Source organism: Oncorhynchus mykiss, chromosome 16 (assembly GCF_057628025.1).
Source record: "Oncorhynchus mykiss isolate SJ-2025 chromosome 16, ASM5762802v1, whole genome shotgun sequence".
Classification (NCBI taxonomy): Eukaryota; Metazoa; Chordata; class Actinopteri; order Salmoniformes; family Salmonidae; genus Oncorhynchus; species Oncorhynchus mykiss.
In genome coordinates this window covers 71,159,558-71,182,677 of record NC_143037.1, presented here as the reverse complement: position 1 = coordinate 71,182,677, position 23,120 = coordinate 71,159,558, and the positions used below count along the sequence as shown (strand labels likewise).

General features: G+C 43.7%; 2 protein-coding genes across 3 annotated transcripts; one reads left to right on the top strand and one right to left on the bottom strand.

Annotated features, from left to right (window-relative positions):
- Positions 1 to 1,234: 1,234 nt before the first annotated feature.
- On the top strand, positions 1,235 to 5,854 carry LOC110492621 (ADP-ribosylation factor-like protein 8A). 2 transcript variants are annotated; one of them, XM_090203848.1, is made up of 7 exons: positions 1,235 to 1,439; positions 2,960 to 3,040; positions 3,266 to 3,339; positions 3,451 to 3,544; positions 3,717 to 3,784; positions 3,878 to 3,948; positions 4,057 to 5,854. In XM_090203848.1, the coding sequence occupies exons 1-7, from the start codon at positions 1,359 to 1,361 to the stop codon at positions 4,110 to 4,112; spliced, it is 525 nt and encodes a 174-aa protein (XP_090059974.1). In that variant the 5' UTR covers positions 1,235 to 1,358; the 3' UTR covers positions 4,113 to 5,854. The 2 variants fall into 2 exon arrangements, with proteins under 2 accessions (XP_090059974.1, XP_021422723.1); XM_021567048.3 differs by lacking the exon at positions 1,235 to 1,439 and adding an exon at positions 1,568 to 2,270.
- Positions 5,855 to 13,141: 7,287 nt separating this feature from the next.
- LOC110491164 (G protein-coupled receptor 37-like 1) lies at positions 13,142 to 20,804 on the bottom strand. The gene is made up of 2 exons (XM_021564513.3): positions 19,512 to 20,804; positions 13,142 to 17,364 (listed from the first exon to the last, which is right to left on the bottom strand). Exons 1-2 carry the CDS (start codon positions 20,535 to 20,537, stop codon positions 16,525 to 16,527), a joined length of 1,866 nt encoding a protein of 621 aa, XP_021420188.2. The 5' UTR covers positions 20,538 to 20,804; the 3' UTR covers positions 13,142 to 16,524.
- Between the last annotated feature and the right edge of the window lie 2,316 nt (positions 20,805 to 23,120).

The following is a 23,120-nucleotide window of genomic DNA, read 5'->3' as shown; positions in this document are numbered from 1 at the left end:
TTAAAAATCAGCCATTTCCAGCTATAATAGTCATTTATAACATTAACAATGTCTACACTGTATTTCTGATCAATTTAATGTTATTTTAATGGACAAAAAATTTGCTTTTCTTTCAAAAACAGGGACGTTTCTAAGTGACCCCAAACTTTTGAACGGTAGTGTAGTAGGTTATAATTTATTGTTTTTCTAGGTTCCAGGTTGATTTGCTAATTGATTAATAAATACATATTTATATGTAAAACAGAATTGATCAATAAATGTTGATATGTAAAACCGAAAGTGAAATGCAGAAGAGCTACGGTGACGATCCCCGTCTCTCCAGCAGAGGGCAAGTGTCGTGAATTGAGAACATAATTTGCGGTGAGTCCCTCTTTATCGAGCGCCTCTCTCACTTGGTGTTTCTGATTAGCATCATGGCAGCAACATTAGAGTCCCGGAAGCAACATCGAGAACTCCGGTTTTCTGATTTTGCCTTCAAAATAAAAGTCTGCAGTAAAACGCTATGCGTATGATACGAAATCAATCATTTGTGCAGCTTTGCAGAGAGCATAATGTTAAAATAGTGTTACAAAATTATAACTACATCAATCTAAACTAAAGAGAATTGCTTCTTTATATGTGATAAATAATATTAAACGTTGGAGCACATTGAGAAATGGCTGAATCTTAAGTAAATATATTGTACAGACCCTATTGATCTAGCACTAGAGTCTACATACAGTATATGGTGTTATTTCTGATTGTGGTCTAAATACCCAGCAGCACTTTCTACTCCACTCATTCCATTGCTCCCAATGCAATACATTGTAGGGCTATAAATTACATATTGCCTTATAGAGAAAAAAACTATTCTGTGCCGATGTAAAAGTGGGGTTGGGAGTACTGAGTAGGATCTGAAGAATGTGGTGGTGTCATTTCATGGAGCTCTGAATATACAGAGTTTTGCTGTCCTAATAGTCTTTGCTCTATAAGCCAATATGTACTGCATGTACAGTGATTCATATTGGGGCTATTTATTTCACTTTGGAACATTTAATGGAAATGTTACTTAAATATGAAAAAATGTGAATCATTGGTAACGTTTAGACAATTATTTGTCATATACCATGAATAAATACAGGATAACAGTGGTAAACCTGATCACTGACAACGATGAGACAGTCTATAGGGAGGAGGTCAGAGACCTGGCAGTGTGATGCCAGGACAACAACCTCTCTCTCAATGTGATCAAGACAGGAGATGATTGTGGACTACAGTAAAAGGAGGACTGAGCACGCCCCCATTCTCATCGACAGGGCTGTAGTTGAGCAGGTTGAGAGCTTCAAGTTCCTTGGTGTCCACATCAACAACAAACTATCATGGTCCAAACACACCAAGACAGTCATGAAGAGGGCACGACAACATTGCATTGTTGGTTAAGGGCTTGTAATAATTTCACGGTAAGGTCTTCTTCACCTGTTGTATTCGGCGCATGTGACAAATAACATATGATTTGATATTGTGACACGTGGGGGACTTTTGTTTTGAAAATAATCCGAAATTGCGTGACCAGAAGTACTTTTTTAATGTTGCTGACGAGACGCTGATGCAAATACTTGTTTGTGGCTGATGCGATTCTGAAACCCCACCCAATGAGGAAGAACAACCCTTAACAGGGGGGGTTCCACTAGTTACCACAGCCACAAAGTCAGAATGGTATTTTTCGAAAAAATTAATGAAAACAAAAATGTGCTTTTTGGTGTTAATTTTAGTTTAGACATACGGTTAGCATGTGGTTAAGGTTATGGTTAAGGTTAGGCTTAAAATCACACGTTAAGAACATAAATTGTATAAATGGGCAGGGTTTATGACTTTGTGGCTGTAGTAACCAGTGACGACCCTTGTCAGGCAGGAAAAGACAAACAGGGAGGAAGGAGGCGTAGTAAACAAGGCAGATAACTACAACTTACTTAAAAAATAACAGTGCCAATACTTGCGCACAACAGTTTGTTTGGTGAATATTCACGATAGGCACGTTATTCCACCGTTAGTAATACATCCTGTACCCTGTGTTGTCACTGCAAGCTAGATAGTTAGCTAGACAAACTTGTCGCTAGCAGGCTAACAGGCTCCAGTTCCAGTAGCAGTGCCATCACAACGCGCCCAGGATGATCGCATTGATCAACAAGCTCCTTGACTGGTTCAAAGCACTGTTTTGGAAGGAAGAGATGGAGTTAACATTGGTGGGACTCCAGTATTCGGGCAAGACAACTTTCGTTAACGTGATCGCGGTACGGTCAATCTGCTGTCTTCTGATGGTGTCCGTTGTTGTTAAACAGATCGAGATGTTTGCTCGTGTTAACTAGCACCTGCTAGTTAACCATGTTTATATGTTTCAATCGTGTTTCTGTAACCTGATGTTTTGTAATGATACTATAGCTAGCTGGTAAACTAGCTGGCTCTGTGTGGTCCCAGACATGCTCGGGCGGTGGCGATCATCCTAGCTAGTTTGGTTAGCTAACGACAACATGCACATGAGGCATGAAGCAGTATAACGTTAGTCCATCATCACTCATCATCACATCTGTCTAGTCAAGACAATCCGGTGTATTCATTCAGTTCACTTGATGTGCATTCAATCTTGTCTGTGTCTTCTCTCTTTCCTGAATTGACTAGGATAACAGTTTTATGAGCAACATTACCATATTTCAGTACATATTTTATTAACCATAACTAGTTGCCAGGCCCCAGTTGTTTTTTTTAAAAAATAAGTCATTTATCTGGATTTTGGCTATCAAATACTATTAAATTCATATAAATGTAATTAATAGAACAGGAGTCCCCATTCAAGTCAATAAATCAACTGTTCTATTCTTTCTGTGAATTAACCCTATCTGAGAGAACTTTTGAAAAACTGGGCCCAGATGATTTGAACAACTTAAAATGTAACCCCCCTTTGTTCTTTCCCCTTGCTTTGCAGTCGGGTCAGTTCAGCGAAGACATGATTCCCACAGTGGGCTTCAACATGAGGAAGATCACCAAGGGAAATGTCACCATCAAGGTCCGTATACTGCCAGGTTCGAGGTCAGGCCACTTCATGGTCATCTCTTGATTCATGTCTTATTTGCTTACAGAGGGAGTAGTATGAAGTGGAGGGGGTGATCTTGGATGGTCCCTGTGATTGACTGTGACTCACTTAAGCTATTTTATTAATTGTGAAAGGTTGAAAACTGATTAGCTATGCCGTGTCAATGCTGTGCTGATGTTTTGATGTCATTCTTCTTAGCTGTGGGATATCGGCGGTCAGCCTCGATTCAGGAGCATGTGGGAGCGATACTGCAGAGGAGTCAGTGCCATTGTGTGAGTAACAGCATCCTCCCAGTCCCTTGTGCAGGGAGTGGTCAATTATATTGGTAGCTTATTTCAAATAAGGCTATTTATTGTAACTTTTGAAACCATATCATTTTTAAGGTACATGGTTGATGCAGCTGACCCAGAGAAGACAGAGGCGTCTAAAAATGAACTACACAACTTGTTGGACAAGCCCCAGCTCCAGGGTATTCCTGTGAGTACCCCCCCCCCCCATACAGTGCTAGCTGATCTAGTAGCTACAGTAGGTCTACTACTGGACTTTGTCCAACGTTCCGGTGTTTCCTATGCTACTGCTTGGTCTTGTCATGCAGGGCTCCCCTTGACTGTCTAAAGAACGATTCAATACTAATGTTTCCCCCTCACAGGTTCTTGTCTTGGGGAATAAGAGGGATCTTCCTGGGGCGCTTGATGAGAAGGAGCTGATTGAGAGAATGTAAGAATCAGCTCTCTCTGTCTTGTCTGTCTGTCTGTGTCTCTCTTTCTCTCTTTTTCTCTGTGATGCTCATGTCTCCTCTGTGGTCCACAGGAACCTCTCGGCCATCCAAGACAGAGAGATCTGCTGTTACTCCATCTCCTGCAAGGAAAAGGACAACATCGGTAAGAATCTGACGTCTGACTTGTTCTAGCTTGTATCACAGAAAATGTTACCTTTTTAGTTTTCCTGTGTATTTCATGGCATTTAAACATCTGTTATTTCACCTCCAGATATCACGCTACAGTGGCTGATCCAGCACTCCAGAACCAAGCGGAGCACTTCATGAGAACCTCATCTCAAGACACAGGCCGTCACCTGTCCCAATTCCCCTGCCCTCTGTCCTCCCCAGCCTGTCCATCCTCCTTTTCTTTGGATGACCCTCTCTTGCCAATACCCCCCCCCCCCCGCCTGCAGTGTTCATTTTATTTTTGTAATATAACACTTCTTGTGACCTATGACCTCTGATGGACAAAGTGGTACTTAGCGTCCCTGATGTTCATATGTCATACTTCACCATCTCTGTTGATATCGAGGTTTATATTCAACTGATCCAGAGACAGGTCAGAGTACTGTACAGTACATAACCTCTGTTCCCAATAGGTAGAGAAGACTGGAGTCTGAACACTGCATCACTTAGCAGCTTCAAAGTCAACTTTACCACACTGATATCACATTTCAAACAGTATTTATGTCTTAGACCAGTGGTTCCCAACCTTTCTCTGTTAATGTGCCATCAACTGAATTTTTCTCTGCCCAGAGTACCCCTGATGTACCCCGTGTATATTTTACCAGAAAGCCTATGTTTTCATGGATCTTCAATTACCCCCTGTGGGTAGGCCAGGTACCCCCTGTGGGTAGTGTCCCTGGTTGGGAACCACTGTCTTTGACCATAGTCCTATTACTTCCCAACGACAGTGGTACTGTGTGTAATGATACTCTATGTACCTTTTGAAGGGGGAGTGTTACAACATTTGATTGAAATACTTGGGAGTTTGCACAAGTCTCTCCATTTCTCTTTTTCTTTATAAGGCTAATGGGAGGTGTTGTTAAAGATGTCCTTGATGTAATCTCTATTGTGATTATATATATATATACATTTGCATTATGTCATCTTCTCTGTCTGTTGCTTGTCCTGACACACGTTTGGTAGTTTAGAAACAGCAGGAAGATTTTCTTTAAAGTAAGCAACATGGACAATTTTAATTTCCATTAGCCATGTCAATGGGCAAGCATTATCTGCACATTATTTACAAACAAAATATCAATGTTTAGATTTATGCATCCTTCTTTTCCCATTTCCTGTCATTGATTTATATCATTATGCAATAGCTCCTTTCCACCCAGTAATGTACAGCTACTATTTGACCAGTTTTCATGTCATTACAGGATCATGAATAACCCATTTAGAAATTGAAAATCTGTGATAAAGAAGTCCCCCCCCCCCCCAGATAAATTGAGATTATACAGGTGTCAGCCAATATAATCTAGGTGTTGGAAATTTCATATTAACTAACGATGAAGGCTTCTGTCTTAATTTTGTATTTAACTTCCATGTCTATGATATATTACCTCCGACATGGCCAATGTAACCATTGACAACCGCAACAACATCTCTGCTTTTTTGTTTGCATGCTGGGGCATAAGTATTTGTGGGATCTTTGAGAATTAACTATAAAACCTTTTTTTTTTTATGGCAAATATAGTAAATACTATATCTGCTTTAACCTGTTTGTACATTATTGTTTCAATTAAGTTGATGATTGTGTTTTTAATAGGATATGCTTATGTATGATAACTAAAAACATTGGTGAAAACCACTTTCTACATGGTCTGCAGAATTCATATGATTGTTGCCACACAGGGCTCACAGTGGCTTTAGATTGTTAATGATGGTTGGTGCTTTTCATGTGGTGTCATGTGTATGTTTGTCTGGCTGTTTTCATGTATATGAAAGAATCAATGTGGGAGAAGACGTAGTGTTTTGGTTGTTCTCTAATTAAAGGATCCATGCCACGGCACTCGTCACAACCTGAGGAAAAGTGCCTCTCATTTCTAATCACTCCAGTCAATGTGGAAAATAGCTGTGGCTCCGACCAACTGCTACCTCTGAGAATTGCACTTCCCATGACCAGTGCGGCTAAAGGTGCAATCTACAGTTATTATATCAATTTTTGGACTTGTAAATTAATTAAATACACCCATTGTTTCTGGAAGAATATATCACAAATGCCTCATGACCTTAGTTCAACTGTCGTACCTCATCAGAACCCAAAATAGAAGCTTCTTTTACTCCATTGTTTGTCAACATTTTTAAATATTATAATAAAAATCATTTAAAAAAGTAAATCTCAACAAACACTGTATAGCCTTAAAACATGCTTAAAAATCTAATTCTGATATACAGTGGGGAGAACAAGTATTTGATACACTGCCGATTCTGCAGGTTTTCCTACTTACAAAGCATGTAGAGGTCTGTCATTTTTATCATAGGTACACTTCAACTGTGAGAGACGGAATCTCAATAATCCAGAAAATCACATTGTATGATTTTTAAGTAATTAATTTGCATTTTATTGCATGACGTAAGTATTTGATCACCTACCAACAAGTAAGAATTCCGGCTCTCACAGACTTGTTAGTTTTTCTTAAAGATGCCCCCCTGTTCTCCACTCATTACCTGTATTAACTGCACCTGTTTGAACTCATTACCTGTATAAAAGACACCTGTCCACACACTCAATCAAACAGACTCAAACCTCTCCACAATGGCCAAGACCAAAGAGCTGTGTAAGGACATCAGGGATAAAATTGTAGACCTGCACAAGGCTGGGATGGGCTACAGGACAATAGGCAAGCAGCTTGGTGAGAAGGCAACAACTGTTGGCGCAATTATTAGAAAATGGAAGAAGTTCAAGATGACGGTCAATCACCCTCGGTCTGGGGCTCCATGCAAGATCTCACCTCGTGGGGCATCAATGATCATGAGGAAGGTGAGGGATCAGCTCAGAACTACACGACAGGACCTGGTCAATGACCTGAAGAGAGCTGGGACCACAGTCTCAAAGAAAACCATTAGTAACACACTACGCCGTCATGGATTAAAATCCTGCAGCGCACGCAAGGTCCCCCTGCTCAAGCCAGCGAATGTCCAGGCCAGTCTGAAGTTTGCCAATGATCATCTGGATGATCCAGAGGAGGAATGGGAGAAGGTCATGTGGTCTGATGAGAAAAAATTGAGCTTTATGGTCTAAACTCCACTCGCCCTGTTTGGAGGAAGAAGAAGGATGAGTAAAACCCCAAGAACACCATCCCAACCGTGAAGCATGGAGGTGGAAACATCATTCTTTGGGGATGCTTTTCTGCAAAGGGGACCGGACGACTGCACCGTATTGAGGGGAGGATGGATGGGGCCATGTATTGCGAGATCTTGGCCAACAACCTCCTTCCCTCAGTAAGAGCATTGAAGATGGGTCGTGGCTGGGTCTTCCAGCATGACAACGACCCAAAACACACAGCCAGGGCAACTAAGGAGTGGCTCCGTAAGAAGCATCTTAAGGTCCTGGAGTGGCCTAGCCAGTCTCCAGACCTGAACCCAATAGAACATCTTTGGAGGGAGCTGAAAGTCGGTATTGCCCAGCGACAGCCCTGAAACCTGAAGGATCTGGAGAAGGTCTGTATGGAGGAGTGGGCCAAAATCCCTGCTGCAGCGTGTGCAAACCTGGTCAAGAACTACAGGAAACGTATGATCTCTGTAATTGCAAACAAAGGTTTCTGTACCAAATATTAAGTTCTGCTTTTCTGATGTATCAAAATACTTATGTCATGCAATAAAATGCAAATTAATTACTTAAAAATCATACAATGTTATTTTCTGGATTTTTGGTTTAGATTCCGTCTCTCACAGTCGAAGTGTACCTATGATAAAAATGACAGACCTCTACATGCTTTGTAAGTAGGAAAACCTGCAAAATCGGCAGTGTCCTCTTCTGGCTGTGCTGGGTGGAGGTTATAACAGAACATGGCCAAGATGTTCAAATGTTCATAGATGACCAGCAGTGTCAAATAATAATAATCACAGTGGTTGTCGAGGGTGCAACAGGTCAGCACCTCAGGAGTAAATGTCAGTTGGCTTTTCATAGCCGATCATTCAGAGTATCTCTACCGCTCCTGCTGTCTGTAGAGAGTTGAAAACAGCAGGTCTGGGACAGGTAGCACGTCCGGTGAACAGGTCAGGGTTCCATAGCCGCAGGCAGAACAGTTGAAACTGGAGCAGCAGCACGGCCAGGTGGACTGGGGACAGCAGGGAGTCATCAGGCCAGGTAGTTCCGAGGCATGATCCTAGGGCTCAGGTCCTCCTCCGAGAGAGAGAGAGAAAGGCTTTGTTATTGTTTCAACTACGGATAGGCCCTTTAAAGAGTTGTTGCTCTCTGTCCTCAGTTAGGTCTTGTCTTTGAATAGTAAGATAGTGACAGTCCTATTAGGACTGCATTAGACACTTAAGTAAAAAATATATATCTCATTTTTGGGCAAACCACAAAATATTATTTTCTGAAACTATTTCTAAAGGATTTGGTTAAGGGAAGATCCAAGCCTACCAAAATAATATTATTGAAGCAGGAGTTGCATTGAGGTAACAGCAGGGGGCAGTAGGTTCCCGTCACAGATCATTTCTGGGTGATTGAGAGTAGACTATAAGGCAGTCAATCCCTCTAAAAGTATTTTAAACACACACATGGCCTAAATGTGTATGTGTGTGGTCTATACTACTTCTGATCATAACGTTATAGTGAGTATTCTGGGGGCACTTTGTTAATGAAAGGAGGTTGTGCGTTAGACTGAGGACGTTTAGCAGGATTGGTGGTTAATAACCTCAGGACTGTCACTTGGAGCTGATCTACTGCTGAGGTACAGCCTAGTAGCAGACTGAGCAGTCCACTGGGTTGGACCATTATGTGTCTTCTGTCTGTTTCACACAATGCTGCCCTGTGACAAACTCATACCGCTGACTGGCACTTTCACGCATTTTTTGATGTTTCAAATCATAGCTTTTAGTGATCTATTGTGACTGTGTATTGTTTCTCTATATATTTCATTATATAACAATTACCATTTTAGATTTAGTCAACGGCTGGTATGGAACAGGGATTTGTGAACCAAGAACTGTACACCTAAACCAGTAGATTCTCGAACAGCTGGGATCTTTTGATGTTAATGGTACTGACTCTGTTTTTACAAATCTTTCATTGAGAGTATTTAAACTTGTTGTATTGTTTGTTGGTTTGGCAATTCCACTGTCAGCCAGAGAAATATGTTGAGAAGGATCATCACCACAGCAAGCAAGGTACTTGGAGTCAAACAGAAAGGCCTGGATGAGATCTTTAAGGTCAGGGCCCTCCCCAAGGTACTTGGAGTCAAACAGACAGGCCTGGATGAGATCTTTAAGGTGAGGGCCCTCCGCAAGGCTCACAAAATCATTTTAGACCCAAGCCACCCCCTGTACCCGTACTTTGAACTACTCAGGGAAAACAGAACTAGACAGTCATTTGTGCCAGGTGTGATATCTCTCCTAAATAGCTCAGGCTAATGTTCCTACCGGCCCAGTAAGACCAGCAGGCTAATGTTCCTACCGGCCCAGTAAGGCCAGCAGGCTAATGTTCCTACCGGACCAGTAAGGCCAGCAGGCTAATGTTCCTACCGGCCCAGTAAGACCAGCAGGCTAATGTTCCTACCGGCCCAGTAAGGCCAGCAGGCTAATGTTCCTACCGGCCCAGTAAGGCCAGCAGGCTAATGTTCCTACCGGCCCAGTAAGACCAGCAGGCTAATGTTCCTACCAGCCCAGTAAGGCCAGCAGGCTAATGTTCCTACCGGCCCAGTAAGGCCAGCAGGCTAATGTTCCCACCGGCCCAGTAAGACCAGCAGGCTAATGTTCCTACCGGCCCAGTAAGACCAGCAGGCTAATGTTCCTACCGGCCCAGTAAGGCCAGCAGGCTAATGTTCCTACCGGCCCAGTAAGGCCAGCAGGCTAATGTTCCCACCGGCCCAGTAAGACCAGCAGGCTAATGTTCCCACCGGCCCAGTAAGGCCAGCAGGCTAATGTTCCCACCGGCCCAGTAAGGCCAGCAGGCTAATGTTCCCACCGGCCCAGTAAGGCCAGCAGGCTAATGTTCCTACCGGCCCAGTAAGGCCAGCAGGCTAATGTTCCTACCGGCCCAGTAAGGCCAGCAGGCTAATGTTCCCACCGGCCCAGTAAGGCCAGCAGGCTAATGTTCCTACCGGCCCAGTAAGGCCAGCAGGCTAATGTTCCTACCGGCCCAGTAAGGCCAGCAGGCTAATGTTCCCACCGGCCCAGTAAGGCCAGCAGGCTAATGTTCCCACCGGCCCAGTAAGACCAGCAGGCTAATGTTCCTACCGGCCCAGTAAGGCCAGCAGGCTAATGTTCCTACCGGCCCAGTAAGGCCAGCAGGCTAATGTTCCTACCGGCCCAGTAAGGCCAGCAGGCTAATGTTCCCACCGGCCCAGTAAGGCCAGCAGGCTAATGTTCCCACCGGCCCAGTAAGGCCAGCAGGCTAATGTTCCTACCGGCCCAGTAAGGCCAGCAGGCTAATGTTCCCACCGGCCCAGTAAGACCAGCAGGCTAATGTTCCCACCGGCCCAGTAAGGCCAGCAGGCTAATGTTCCTACCGGCCCAGTAAGGCCAGCAGGCTAATGTTCCCACCGGCCCAGTAAGACCAGCAGGCTAATGTTCCAACCGGCCCAGTAAGGCCAGCAGGCTAATGTTCCTACCGGCCCAGTAAGGCCAGCAGGCTAATGTTCCCACCGGCCCAGTAAGACCAGCAGGCTAGTCTCTTTTTATTGGTATGTAACTGTTATGAAAGTTGTATTGTCAATTTGTTTTCATATTTAAACGCCACTTTAAACATGTATTTGACACTGCAACAAAATGTCCCCATGGGGACAATAAAGTCAGTAAAGTAGAGTAGGCAAGTAACGTGCTTACACTTTCGAGGCTCCCGAGTGGCGCAGCGATCTCAGTCACTACTACGTCACTACAGACCCTGGTTTGATCCCGGGCTGTATCACAACCGGCTGTGATTGGGAGTCCCATAGGGCGGCGCACAATTGGCCCAGCATTGTCCAGGTTAGGGGAGGGTTTGGCCGGGGTAGGCCGTCATTGTAAAATAAGAATTTGTTCTCAACTGACTTGCCTAGTTAAAAAAGGTTAAATACAAATAAATAATACACTACACACGTATGGGGAGGGCGTTCTTCCCCTACAACACTCTCACCTCTTTCTCAATGCTGATCTTCAACAAGTGGGTAAAGCCTTTGTGTATGACACATCTAAGCACCAATGTGGTTTTAGAGAACTTCCCAAGCACCCAGACCCCAGAGAGGGGAGGAACTGTTGTGTTGTTTTAGAGAACTTCCCAGACCCCAGAGAGGGGAGGAACTGATGTGTTGTTTTAGAGAACTTCCCAAGCACCCAGACCCCAGAGAGGGGAGGAACTGTTGTGTTGGTTTTAGAGAACTTCCCAAGCACCCAGACCCCAGAGAGGGGAGGAACTGTTGTGTTGTTTTAGAGAGCTTCCCAAGCACCCAGACCCCAGAGAGGGGAGGAACTGTTGTGTTGTTTTTAGAGAACTTCCCAAGCACCCAGACCCCAGAGAGGGGAGGAACTGTTGTGTTGTTTTTAGAGAACTTCCCAAGCACCCAGACCCCAGAGAGGGGAGGAACTGTTGTGTTGTTTTTAGAGAACTTCCCAAGCACCCAGACCCCAGAGAGGGGAGGAACTGTTGTGTTGTTTTAGAGAACTTCCCAAGCACCCAGACCCCAGAGAGGGGAGGAACTGATGTGTTGTTTTAGAGAACTTCCCAAGCACCCAGACCCCAGAGAGGGGAGGAACTGATGTGTTGTTTTAGAGAGCTTCCCAAGCACCCAGACCCCAGAGAGGGGAGGAACTGATGTGTTGTTTTAGAGAACTTCCCAAGCACCCAGACCCCAGAGAGGGGAGGAACTGTTGTGTTGTTTTAGAGACCTTCCCAAGCACCCAGACCCCAGAGAGGGGAGGAACTGTTGTGTTGTTTTAGAGAACTTCCCAAGCACCCAGACCCCAGAGAGGGGAGGAACTGTTGTGTTGTTTTAGAGAACTTCCCAAGCACCCAGACCCCAGAGAGGGGAGGAACTGTTGGTACCAGAGAGGTACTATGAGATGGGTGATCTCAGAATGGCCCAGACTAAAGCTGAATAGAAGTTACTTGCCTCCCTACTCTCCTTCTTCTCTGGTTTGAGCCGCATTAGGCCATGAATATGAACGAGTTGTGACAACAAGCTCTGTTCTTGTCCCTCCTTGGCATGACAATAATGAGGCTTCCTGTCCAGAGAGAACAAGGTGGTCCGCTATAGAGGCCTGGGTCTGGACCGGACCGGTGTGTGTGGACATTCATGCTCAGGATCCACGCCAGCCTCTCTGATTCAGATCAATTTGTGTTCCTCAGAGGGCCAAAGCTCTCTGGCAGGCCTCTGCCATGACAACAGAGCTCCCCCCAACCCTCGTCAGTTTCCCCACAGAACAAAACAAACATTGTCCCCCCATCAGGGGGAGGTGAGGCAGCCCTGTGTTCATAAGTGGGGACATTCAGGTCATATTAGTCTACGTTCACTGAGCCAACCCAAAGAGGCCCCTCTCTCTCTCTCTCTCTCTTTCTCTCTCTCTCTGATATCTCTCTCTCTCTCTCTCTCTCTCTCTCTCTCTCTCTCTGCCTGTCCTCTCTCTCTCTCTCTCTCTCTCTCTCTCTCTCTCTCTCTCTCCCCCCTCTCCCTCTCTCTCTCGCTCTCTCTCTTTCTGATATCTCTCTCTCTCTCTCTCTCTCCCCCCCTCTCTCTCTCTCTGATATCTCCCTCTCCCCCCCCCCTCCCTCTCTCTCTCCCCCCCTCTCTCTCTCCCCCCCCCTCTCTCTCTCTCTCCCCCCCCCCTCTCTCTCTCTCTCTCCCCCCCTCTCTCTCTCTCTGATATCTCCCTCTCCCCCCCCCTCCCTCTCTCTCTCCCTTCCCCTCTCTCTCTCTCTCTCTCTTTCCCTCTCTCTCTGATATCTCTCTCTCTCTCTCTCTCCCTTCCCCTCTCTCTCTCTCTCTCTCTCTCTCTCTCTCTTTCCCTCTCTCTCTGATATCTCTCTCTCTCTCTCTCTCCCTTCCCCTCTCTCTCTCTCTCTCTCTCTCTCCCCCCTCTCTCTCTTTCTCTCTCTCTCTCTCCCCCCTCCCTCTCTCTCCCCCCCCCCCCACCCCTCCCCATCATCTTGTTTCATAAACAAACTACAATGCAGGAAAAAGTAGTTTAATCAAAAACATTGTTTCATCAAGCATTTAGAAATGCCCTTACAGTATCAATCAAATGAGTGCACATTATCTGATCCATACGGTTGATAACTTCTGTCCTATTGCTGCTTGTAACGCCAGCTTGCTGCGTCATCATGTAGTCAACTTTTCATCCTGGAATGACTCTCTCCATTTGTTTACCTGTTGCAGGGCTTCGTAAAACCATCCCACTCCCTCAGTCCTTGTATGTTAGCGGACTGACACTGGATGTTGTGGCATGGGGAAGTCGATTTGTGTCGGTGGCTTCGTTAATGAAACAGAGAGGCGACTGTTCACTGTTCAGTCATTAGTGTCCACAGGAGCTGGTGAGGAGCTCCGCTCACTGCTAATGAGGCTCCAGCACCATCTGCCCAGGCCCTGACAGCCTCTGAACACGCTCCAAGACCCAGAGAGAGAGACTCTAAAGAGGTCAACCACCCCCGGTGGGAAAAAATACCTCCTCTGTCTCTAAACCCTTCAATCAGTGCATCATTTAATGGAGAAACCAGACTGTCTCTGTACATTCAAACTGACTTCTAAGCTAATCACAATTGGGTATTGGTAAAAAAACATTCATGAGTTAGCATTTTCTACCTCTGGTTTGTTTGCCAGTCCTATGATGAAAATTAAATGAGGAAAGAATGGGGTTTTGGGATATACAGTGGGGCAAAAAAGTATTTAGTCAGCCACCAATTGTGCAAGTTCTCCCACTTAAAAAGATGAGAGAGGCCTGTATAATCTTCATCATAGGCACACTTCAACTATGACAGACAAAACAAGACTAAATACTTTTTTGCCCCACTGTACGCTGAAAATAAGGTCTGAAGTTAACATAGCATTAGGAGATCTTATACAGTTTGTTTTATGAGATAATACCAGTCAGAATAGATCAGCTTTATCAATGATGAACACTCTATGTTCTTGTTTTGATTACATAAATGCTTCAAAATTGACAAAAGGTGCCCTTGCAAAAGTTGAACTGCATTTACAGTACAGTGCACTGTTACACTGCAGTTACACTGCAGTTACACTGCAGTTACACTGCAAAATTACTGTCGTAAAAAAAGGTGTTATTTTGGACACGCTATTTGCAGCAATCTTTTTTCGTTAAAATAATTCCAATCTTTTTTCGTAAGGGTTAAAATAATTCCAATCTTTTTTCGTAAGGGTTAAAATAATTACAATCTTTTTTCGTAAGGGCTAAAATAATTTCAATCTTTTTTCATAAGAGTTAAAATAATTACAATCTTTTTTCGTGAGGGTTAAAATAATTACAATCTTTTTTTCGTAAGGGTTGAAATAATTACAATCTTTTTTCATAAGGGTTAAAATAATTACAATCTTTTTTCGTAAGGGCTAAAATAATTTCAATATTTTTTCATAAGAGTTAAAATAATTACAATATTTTTTCGTAAGGGTTAAAATAATTACAATCTTTTTTCGTAAGGGTTGAAATAATTACAATCTTTTTTCGTAAGGGTTAAAATAATTACAATCTTTTTTCGTAAGGGTTGAAATAATTACAATCTTTTTTTCGTAAGGGATAAAATCATTTCAATCTTTTTCGTAAGGGTTAAAATAACTACAATCTTTTTTCGTAAGGGTTAAAATAATTACAATCTTTTTTCGTAAGGGTTACAATAATTACTAACTTAAAGTTAAATAACTAACTGCAGCAGAGGCATAGGAACCTGAAAATGGACACTGGTTAGCTGATGAAGATTATCTCATAGAGCAAAACGTACAGTATAAGATCTCCTCAGACCTTATTTACAGTGTTGATCCCCATAGGCTTTAGCCAACAAGCCATGGTGAAGTTAGCCTCTTGTTAATACCTACAAAAAGACGCCATTACTATTGCCCTCTATTGGCTTACTGGTGATCTTTTGATATGCTGTCCAATCAGGTTGGCTTGAGTTTCATTGTATGTTGGAAACAACGCATTACATAATTCTGGTGTCTGTGCTGTGGTGGTGTTCTCTGATTGAACCTAGTCCATCACAATGGAAACTTCTCACATCCCCAAGCCAACGTCCATCTCCATTTTAAGTATAAAAAAAACACATATATTTCTTTCAAACCTTCACGACAACATGAGAGAACATGCAGTAGTGCCACGTGTTCATTTGGACTGGAGCACCAGACAGGGGTGAGAAAACGATGGAAGGCCTGTCCGGTTTTGGCCCGTCTACAATACCCGTGAATTTTGGGACGGTAACCTGGCAACTCAACTGTAGTTCCACTCCCAGGGCCTCAGAGTGGAGGCTTCCACTGGCCCCTGGAGAACAATGACACCCTTATGAGAGGAGCTCTGCTGCTGTCCAAAGCCTGAATCAGTGAGAGGAGAAATATGTTCCAGGTCAGAGAGAGGACCCCATTATTGAGTTTCAGATGGTCAATGGGATGCGCATCAAGCACAAATCACCCAAAATCCCTTCATCTGGTTGAGCAATTTTTTTAAAACTAACATTTATGAAATCTCTCCGTGAGAAAAATGACTAGCGCTGATAAATTACAAACCTTTATTGGATAAATTAAACACAACTACAGCTGTGTCTCTTATTCATAAAATGATGTCTGACTTCTTTCCTAACCTTCTTATAACCAGTTTATAACCTTGACCTCTGTACAGTGACTTCTCATGATTATCTGGTAAAATAATTTTGCATTATTCACAGCACTTTGATTTGATGGAAAATACTATGTCTAAACCATCCCTGTTGATTATTAATATAACTCAAAACAATAATTGATGCAATGACATGGGACGGCTAAAGATGAAATAGCTGTGTCGATAATTGGGGGGGGGGGGGGGGGCATGAATAAAATGACAAGGCAAACTTATCTGTGTCGACTAAAGAGCCAACACACATCATATTACAGATATGTTAATAGTTGTGACATCAAGAAATAATGATCTCAGTGCCGGGACACTCTGGGGCTGTTAGTCAACCCTAGTATAGTAATCTAACATAATACTCTGTTTGTTTTTGACCTAATAATCCTTAAAATACACACATTGGGGTGACACTTCTACAAGGATATTAAATGGAGCTCTTCTCCTTCTTCTCTCCAGCCCCCCCTAGTCTGCACTTAGTCAATGTCTGAACTTCCTGTCAAATGAACCACCTTAAAACTGGATGGGGTGTTGTATCTATTTGGAGAGAACATCAAAAGGAGAGACATTACAGACATTAAGGCTACAGAGAAGGTGACGCTGGCACTGGAAAACAAAAAGGTGTGTCTATGGTTGAGGTTGGAATGTCCACTGCTGAAAGGTGAGTTGCTTTGTTACCACATCTAACCAGTTTAGGCGATGGAAAGGAAAGAAAGCAGGAGAGGTCAGTTCAGCTGGACCCGCTGATCGACAGGACGGTGGAGCTGTCCTTGGCTTTGTCAAAGAAGATGGAGGAGGACATCTCGTTGGTGCTCTTGAGTTTGGCCTCGGTGCCAGGGGAATGGGAGCCACTGGGTTGGCACTCCTCACAGCAGCAGCAGCAGCAGTCCATGAAGGCCTGACTCAGAGACTTACAGAGGCACAGCAGCAGCACCGGCGTCACCGACGACTTGAAGAACAGGGAGAACTGGTTGATGAGGGCCAGCAGGGTGGCGGTGTCGTCAGAGATGGGCATGGCGGTGTAAGCCAGGACGATGTTGCACACGTTCTCCGGCAGGGCGCAGACGCCGTAGACCACGGCCAGAGCCATCACGGTGCAGTTGAGCTGGCGCTCCACCTGTTGACTGTGTTGCATCTTCTGCTTCTTGGAGAGGGAACCTTCCTCCAGGCGCCGGGGGATACCGTCATGGGACACGTGGCAGGTGGCCAACTGGCACAGCAGGGTGAAGACCACGGGCAGGCAGAAGTAGCAACCAAAGTACCACCACATGCGGTACTCGTGGTAGTTGATGACCAGGGCGTAGATGGACTCGGGGAGGTTGGAGGTGGGGTTCATGGTGCAGGAGTCCACCACGGCCCCTGTGCCTGGAGACACTGCCTGGCTGAGCTGCCACAGGAGCAGCTCTGGTGCCGCCAGTACCATGGAGCCCAGCCATATTACCAGCAGCTTGGCCAGGATGGACTGGCAGCTCTCCACTCGACGGATTTTGGGCTGGGAGCAGATGGTAGAGTTGAAGCGGTCTATACCCAGGGCACACAGGCTGAAGGATGTCACCCCTAGGGAGGTCACCTGGAGCGTTATATGGATTAAAGAGGAAGAACGTATCAGATATGCTACGTGGGCTGGTTTTTTTTCTGCTTATCTGTGTCTTTTTTATGACCGTTGTGATCTTTCAATCTACAAAATGTCCTGTGGAATTAGCCATAACTACACTTTTCACATGCTGCACACACACCATTTATAAACACACATCATGTTAAAAAAAAGGGGTGTCAAACATACGGCTCGTGGGGGGGTCCAATCCGGGCACACGTGTGGTTTTGGGGGGGGACAACAAACTCAATATGCTTTAAAATGACTAAAATAGAATCTAAATGGTCATTTGATCATGGACCTACATTCATACAGTTTATTGACTGAGTCCAGTTCACTAATAATCACTACATTCATACAGTTTATTGACTGGGTCCAGTTCACTAATAATCACTACATTCATACAGTTTATTGACTGGGTCCAGCTCACTAATAATCACTACATTCATACAGTTTATTGACTGGGTCCAGCTCACTAATAATCACTACATTCATACAGTTTATTGACTGGGTCCAGCTCACTAATAATCACTACATTCATACAGTTTATTGACTGGGTCCAGCTCACTAATAATCACTACATTCATACAGTTTATTGACTGGGTCCAGTTCACTAATAATCACTACATTCATACAGTTTATTGACTGGGTCCAGTTCACTAATAATCACTACATTCATACAGTTTATTGACTGGGTCCAGCTCACTAATAATCACTACATTCATACAGTTTATTGACTGGGTCCAGTTCACTAATAATCACTACATTCATACAGTTTATTGACTGGGTCCAGCTCACTAATAATCACTACATTCATACAGTTTATTGACTGGGTCCAGCTCACTAATAATCACTACATTCATACAGTTTATTGACTGGGTCCAGCTCACTAATAATCACTACATTCATACAGTTTATTGACTGGGTCCAGTTCACTAATAATCACTACATTCATACAGTTTATTGACTGGGTCCAGCTCACTAATAATCACTACATTCATACAGTTTATTGACTGGGTCCAGTTCACTAATAATCACTACATTCATACAGTTTATTGACTGGGTCCAGTTCACTAATAATCACTACATTCATACAGTTTATTGACTGGGTCCAGTTCACTAATAATCACTACATTCATACAGTTTATTGACTGGGTCCAGTTCACTAATAATCACTACATTCATACAGTTTATTGACTGGGTCCAGTTCACTAATAATCACTACATTCATACAGTTTATTGACTGGGTCCAGCTCACTAATAATCACTACATTCATACAGTTTATTGACTGGGTCCAGCTCACTAATAATCACTACATTCATACAGTTTATTGACTGGGTCCAGCTCACTAATAATCACTACAGTCATGCAGTTTATTGACTGGATCCAGTTCACTAATAATCACTACATTCATACAGTTTATTGACTGGGTCCAGCTCACTAATAACTACTGAAATTAACTCTAGACAGTCAGGGAGCATCGAAAATTCCAAAATCGATGGCCAGAGAAGTATTTTTTACAGTAGTTTTAACTTGTAATTTAAATTACAGAACAGTTTCAATATGGGAGAAGTCTTTCTGACCTGTTACATTAGCCGTCGAGATATACATTGATGAGTTTACAGTCTAGTATCTATGCTGATAAGATCAAAATCATAGATACCGTATAATGTATGGCTTACATACAACAATGTAATGTGTTGTTTATTACCAGTTAATAAACGTTGGTTTACCAGAAAACATACTCAGTTGGTAAAAGTATTAAACATTAAAAAATATTCCACAATACTATGTGGCCCATAAACATAACTCAACTCATAACCTTCTTTTACGACCTGGTTAGCAACAATGTCATAAATCAGTGTAAATATCCTGTAATTATACCATCAAAAGAACAACACAAATAAATGTATGATTGTTTTAGGCAGGTACTAAACTTGTCGTTAGGGACACATTATCATATAGCTATGGACAAATAGTTGTGTTCATTAATCATTTACATGTGATTCCACCGTGGCATAAGGGGAGGGGTGTGGCTTGAGGGGTGTGGCTTGAGGGGTGTGTGGGGAGGGGTGTGGTGATGGTGGTGGGGGGGGGGGGGGGCTAAGGGAAGCAAACCCACCTCCATATATGGTACCGCTCTGCATGAGATGTCCCCCAGCAGCCTCTTATTGGTGAGCTCATTGAAGACCACCACAGGTAAACAGAAGCAGAGCACCAGGAAGTCCCAAAAAGCCAGGCTGGCCAGGATGTAGTTCCAGGTACTCCTCATGTAGTAGTTGTGCCAGACGATGCACATCACAGCCAGGTTCCCTATAATCCCCACAGAGAACACCACCAGGGACAGGAACATGACAGCGTAGGCAGTGTAAGAACTGTCAGTCACTGGGTACAGAGGGTTGTGGATGTTGGTGATCCACCTTCCTGTAGTGCTGCTGTTGCCCTGATCCACGTCTGTGTTGGCCCCAGTGGCCCTAGTGTCCAGGGTTGAGTCTGTGTTGGCCCCAGTGTCCAGGCTTGAGTCTGTGTTGGCCCTAGTGTTCAGATTTGAGTCTGTGTTGGCCCCAGTATCCAGGGTTGAGTCTGTGTTGGCCCCAGTGTCCAGGGTTGAGTCTGTGTTGGCCCCAGTGTCCAGGGTTGAGTCTGTGTTGGCCCCAGTTTCCAGGGTTGAGTCTGTGTTGGCCCCAGTTTCCAGGGTTGAGGCTGTGTTGGCCTCAGTTTCCAGGGTTGAGTCTGTGTTGGCCCCAGTTTCCAGGGTTGAGTCTGTGTTGGCCCCAGTTTCCAGGGTTGAGTCTGTGTTGGCCCCAGTTTCCAGAGTTGAGTCTGTGTTGGCCCCAGTTTCCAGGGTTGAGCTAGAGAACTGGGTAGCTCTGGGTGAGGTGAACTCGTTCTCATAAGACCGTGAGAAGGTAGACTGAGGTTCACCTGCGCCTGTGTCCTCGTCGTCTGCACCCCGCGGTGCTCTCTTGTGGTGCTTGTCCCATTCCAGTCCTTTCACATCCTCATTGTCATAACCATGGCTTTGAATGACTTGAATGTCGAGATTTAACATATCCTTTTCAAGAGATGCACTGTTTGTCTGTGGAAATTTTTTCGCATCGGAAGCCCACACAGTCAATAGTACCACCAGTGAAATAGAGGGATTCATCTTGAGAGCAGTAGCCTGAAAAGTAGCTTTTCTTCTAAATTCCAGAACTTCCCAGCTTTGATCACTGCAGGAGACGGTGTCAAAATGAGGCCCCCTCAGCAGAAGTTAATTTAGTAGAGAAGAAGAAGTTGCCCAATCTGTGGTGGGATGCTGAAGCTTGGGGAACTTGTCTCTCTCTGCGTCCTGTGGCTGCAGTCCCATAGGCAGGTCTGTGAGTCTGTTAACAAGTACCGTTGCCTGCTCATTCATGGGTGACTGGACCCCTTTGAAAAGGGAAAGACAAGAGGCGAACTCATCTGTTTCTCTCTATGGACACCCAAATGGAGCAAAGCGTTAGTGCCCTCTGCTGGTCAAAATACTGATCAGTTGCAGTTTTATGTTGTGCCTCTAGAGGGCAGTGCATGTCTCCAAAAAGTACACCAATCCCAAACACCGATCTGGTCCCATTCATTTCAATATTACATCCAGGTGGTACAACATCAATAAGGACACATACAGATGGTCTTCTTGTGTGTCTTGTATAACAAATCAAATCAAATTTATTTATATAGCCCCTTCGTACATCAGCTGATATCTCAAAGTACTGTACAGAAACCCAGCCTAAAACCCCAAACAGCAAGCAATGCAGGTGTAGAAGCACGGTATATATATATATATATATATACATAAGCAGATATGTTGTGTTATCCAAAGGCGCAGTATATTTCCATAGTGTTGGAACAGTGTCCTGTTTCGAAATCCACATGAACAGCCCAGCTCCCCTACTATACACACAACAGCATTGACAGGTTTTGCCCGTAGGAGAGGTAGAGTAATTTACTTAGTCTACAATCTATTGGAATGTGTCATTACAGTGCTCATTTGCACTGCTCTTGGCAATAACTCACACCTCTTTCCTGCACCAACGTATGTCCACACACACACACACACACACACACACACACACACACACACACACACACACACACACACACACACACACACACACACACACACAGGTTCCATGGTAAAGGCACATTCCTAAGCCTCAGGTGTGTTTCTACATTCTTAGAAAAAAAGGGTTCTTAAAAGTGTTCTCCTGTGGGGACAATTAAAGAACAATTTTAGGTTCTAGATAGCACCGTTGATTCTAAGAGTGTAGTGTCCGAGGCGGAGAGCATATTTTAAGTACAAACACCTTTCATGAAGGGGGTTATAGAATTCACCAAAAGGCCAAAATGTCAGACTGAAATAAGTAACGCTATGCCCTAATGAGGCAGAATGTAACTAAAATATAATAGATAGATGGCCAGCGACAGGAAGGAGTTCTCTGGTCCAGGAAATAGTGGGCAACCTGTTGACTGGCAGTTGGATGTTTGAATGTTTCCTATGTCTCCTGTGAGGTATTCCCTCTCATACACCTGTACGTACTCTCTCTCTCTCTCTCTTTCTCTCTGAAAATACACAACAAAATCTTCTTTTAGAGGAAAATTTCACTCTGGCTCTGCCACTGCATATAAACTCATCAAAAAAGAAACGTCCCTTTTTCAGGACCCTGCCTTTAAAATATAATTCATAAAAATACAAATACCTTCACATATCTTCATTGTAAAGGGTTTAAACACTGTTTCCCATGCTTGTTCAATGAACCATACACAATTTATGAACATGCACCTGTGGAACGGTCGTTAAACAACTTCTTAGGGATCAAATCTCGTTAGCGGGATCGATTTGACAACATCCAGTGAAATGGCCTAGTGCCAAATTAAATTAAATTACTATCAATATATGAAATCACACATGCAACACACCAAATTAAAGCTACACTTGTTGTTAATCCAGCCAACGTGGCAGATTTCAAAAAGGCTTTACGGCGAAAGCAAACCATGCTATTATCTGAGGACAGCACCCCATCAAACAAACGCAGACCATTATAATTCAATCCGTCAGGCGCGACACAAAACTCAGAAATATCGATATGATTCTTATCTTTGACGAGCTTCTTCTGTTGGCACTCCAATGTGTCCCATAAACATCACAAATGGTCCTTTTGTTCGATTAATTCCGTCATTATATGTCCAAAATGTCCATTTATTTGGCGCGTTTGAGCCAGAAAAACACTGGTTCCAACTGTAATCTTTGTCGAAACATTTCAAACAACTTTAGGGATTTTTTTTACGTAAATAATCTTAAATTTAAACGTAAATTTAAGACAGGATAAACTGCGTTCAATACCGGACAAAAACAATGTGGAGCGAGCTTTCAGGTCATGCGCCTCTAACAAACAGTACACTTCACTCGACCCTCGTTCTGAACTGCCTTACATCTTAATTTCTCAAAGGAAAAACATCAACCAATTTCTAAAGACTGTTGACATCCAGTGGAAACGATTGGAACTGCAAGCAAGTGCCTTAGAAATCCAGATCCCCATAGAAACCCCATTGAAAAGAGAGTTTGGTTTGTCCTCTGGGTTTCGCCTGCCAAATAAGTTCTGTTATACTCACATACATCATTCAAACAGTTTTAGAAAATTCAGAGTGTTTTCTATCCACATCTACCAATAATATGTATATCCTAGCTTATGGGCCCGAGTAGCAGGCAGTT

Excerpts from the sequence above, each read along its gene's own strand:
- LOC110492621 (XM_021567048.3), top strand. The coding sequence starts at position 2,148 with ATGATCGCATTGATCAACAAGCTCCTTGACTGGTTCAAAGCACTGTTT. Across the intron at positions 3,340-3,450 it reads AGAGGAGTCAGTGCCATTGT|GTACATGGTTGATGCAGCTG; the intron begins GTGAGTAACAGC and ends ATCATTTTTAAG. Across the intron at positions 3,545-3,716 it reads CCCAGCTCCAGGGTATTCCT|GTTCTTGTCTTGGGGAATAA; the intron begins GTGAGTACCCCC and ends TCCCCCTCACAG.
- LOC110491164 (XM_021564513.3), bottom strand. The coding sequence starts at position 20,537 with ATGAATCCCTCTATTTCACTGGTGGTACTATTGACTGTGTGGGCTTCC. Across the intron at positions 17,365-19,511 it reads GAGCGGTACCATATATGGAG|GTGACCTCCCTAGGGGTGAC; the intron begins GTGGGTTTGCTT and ends ATAACGCTCCAG.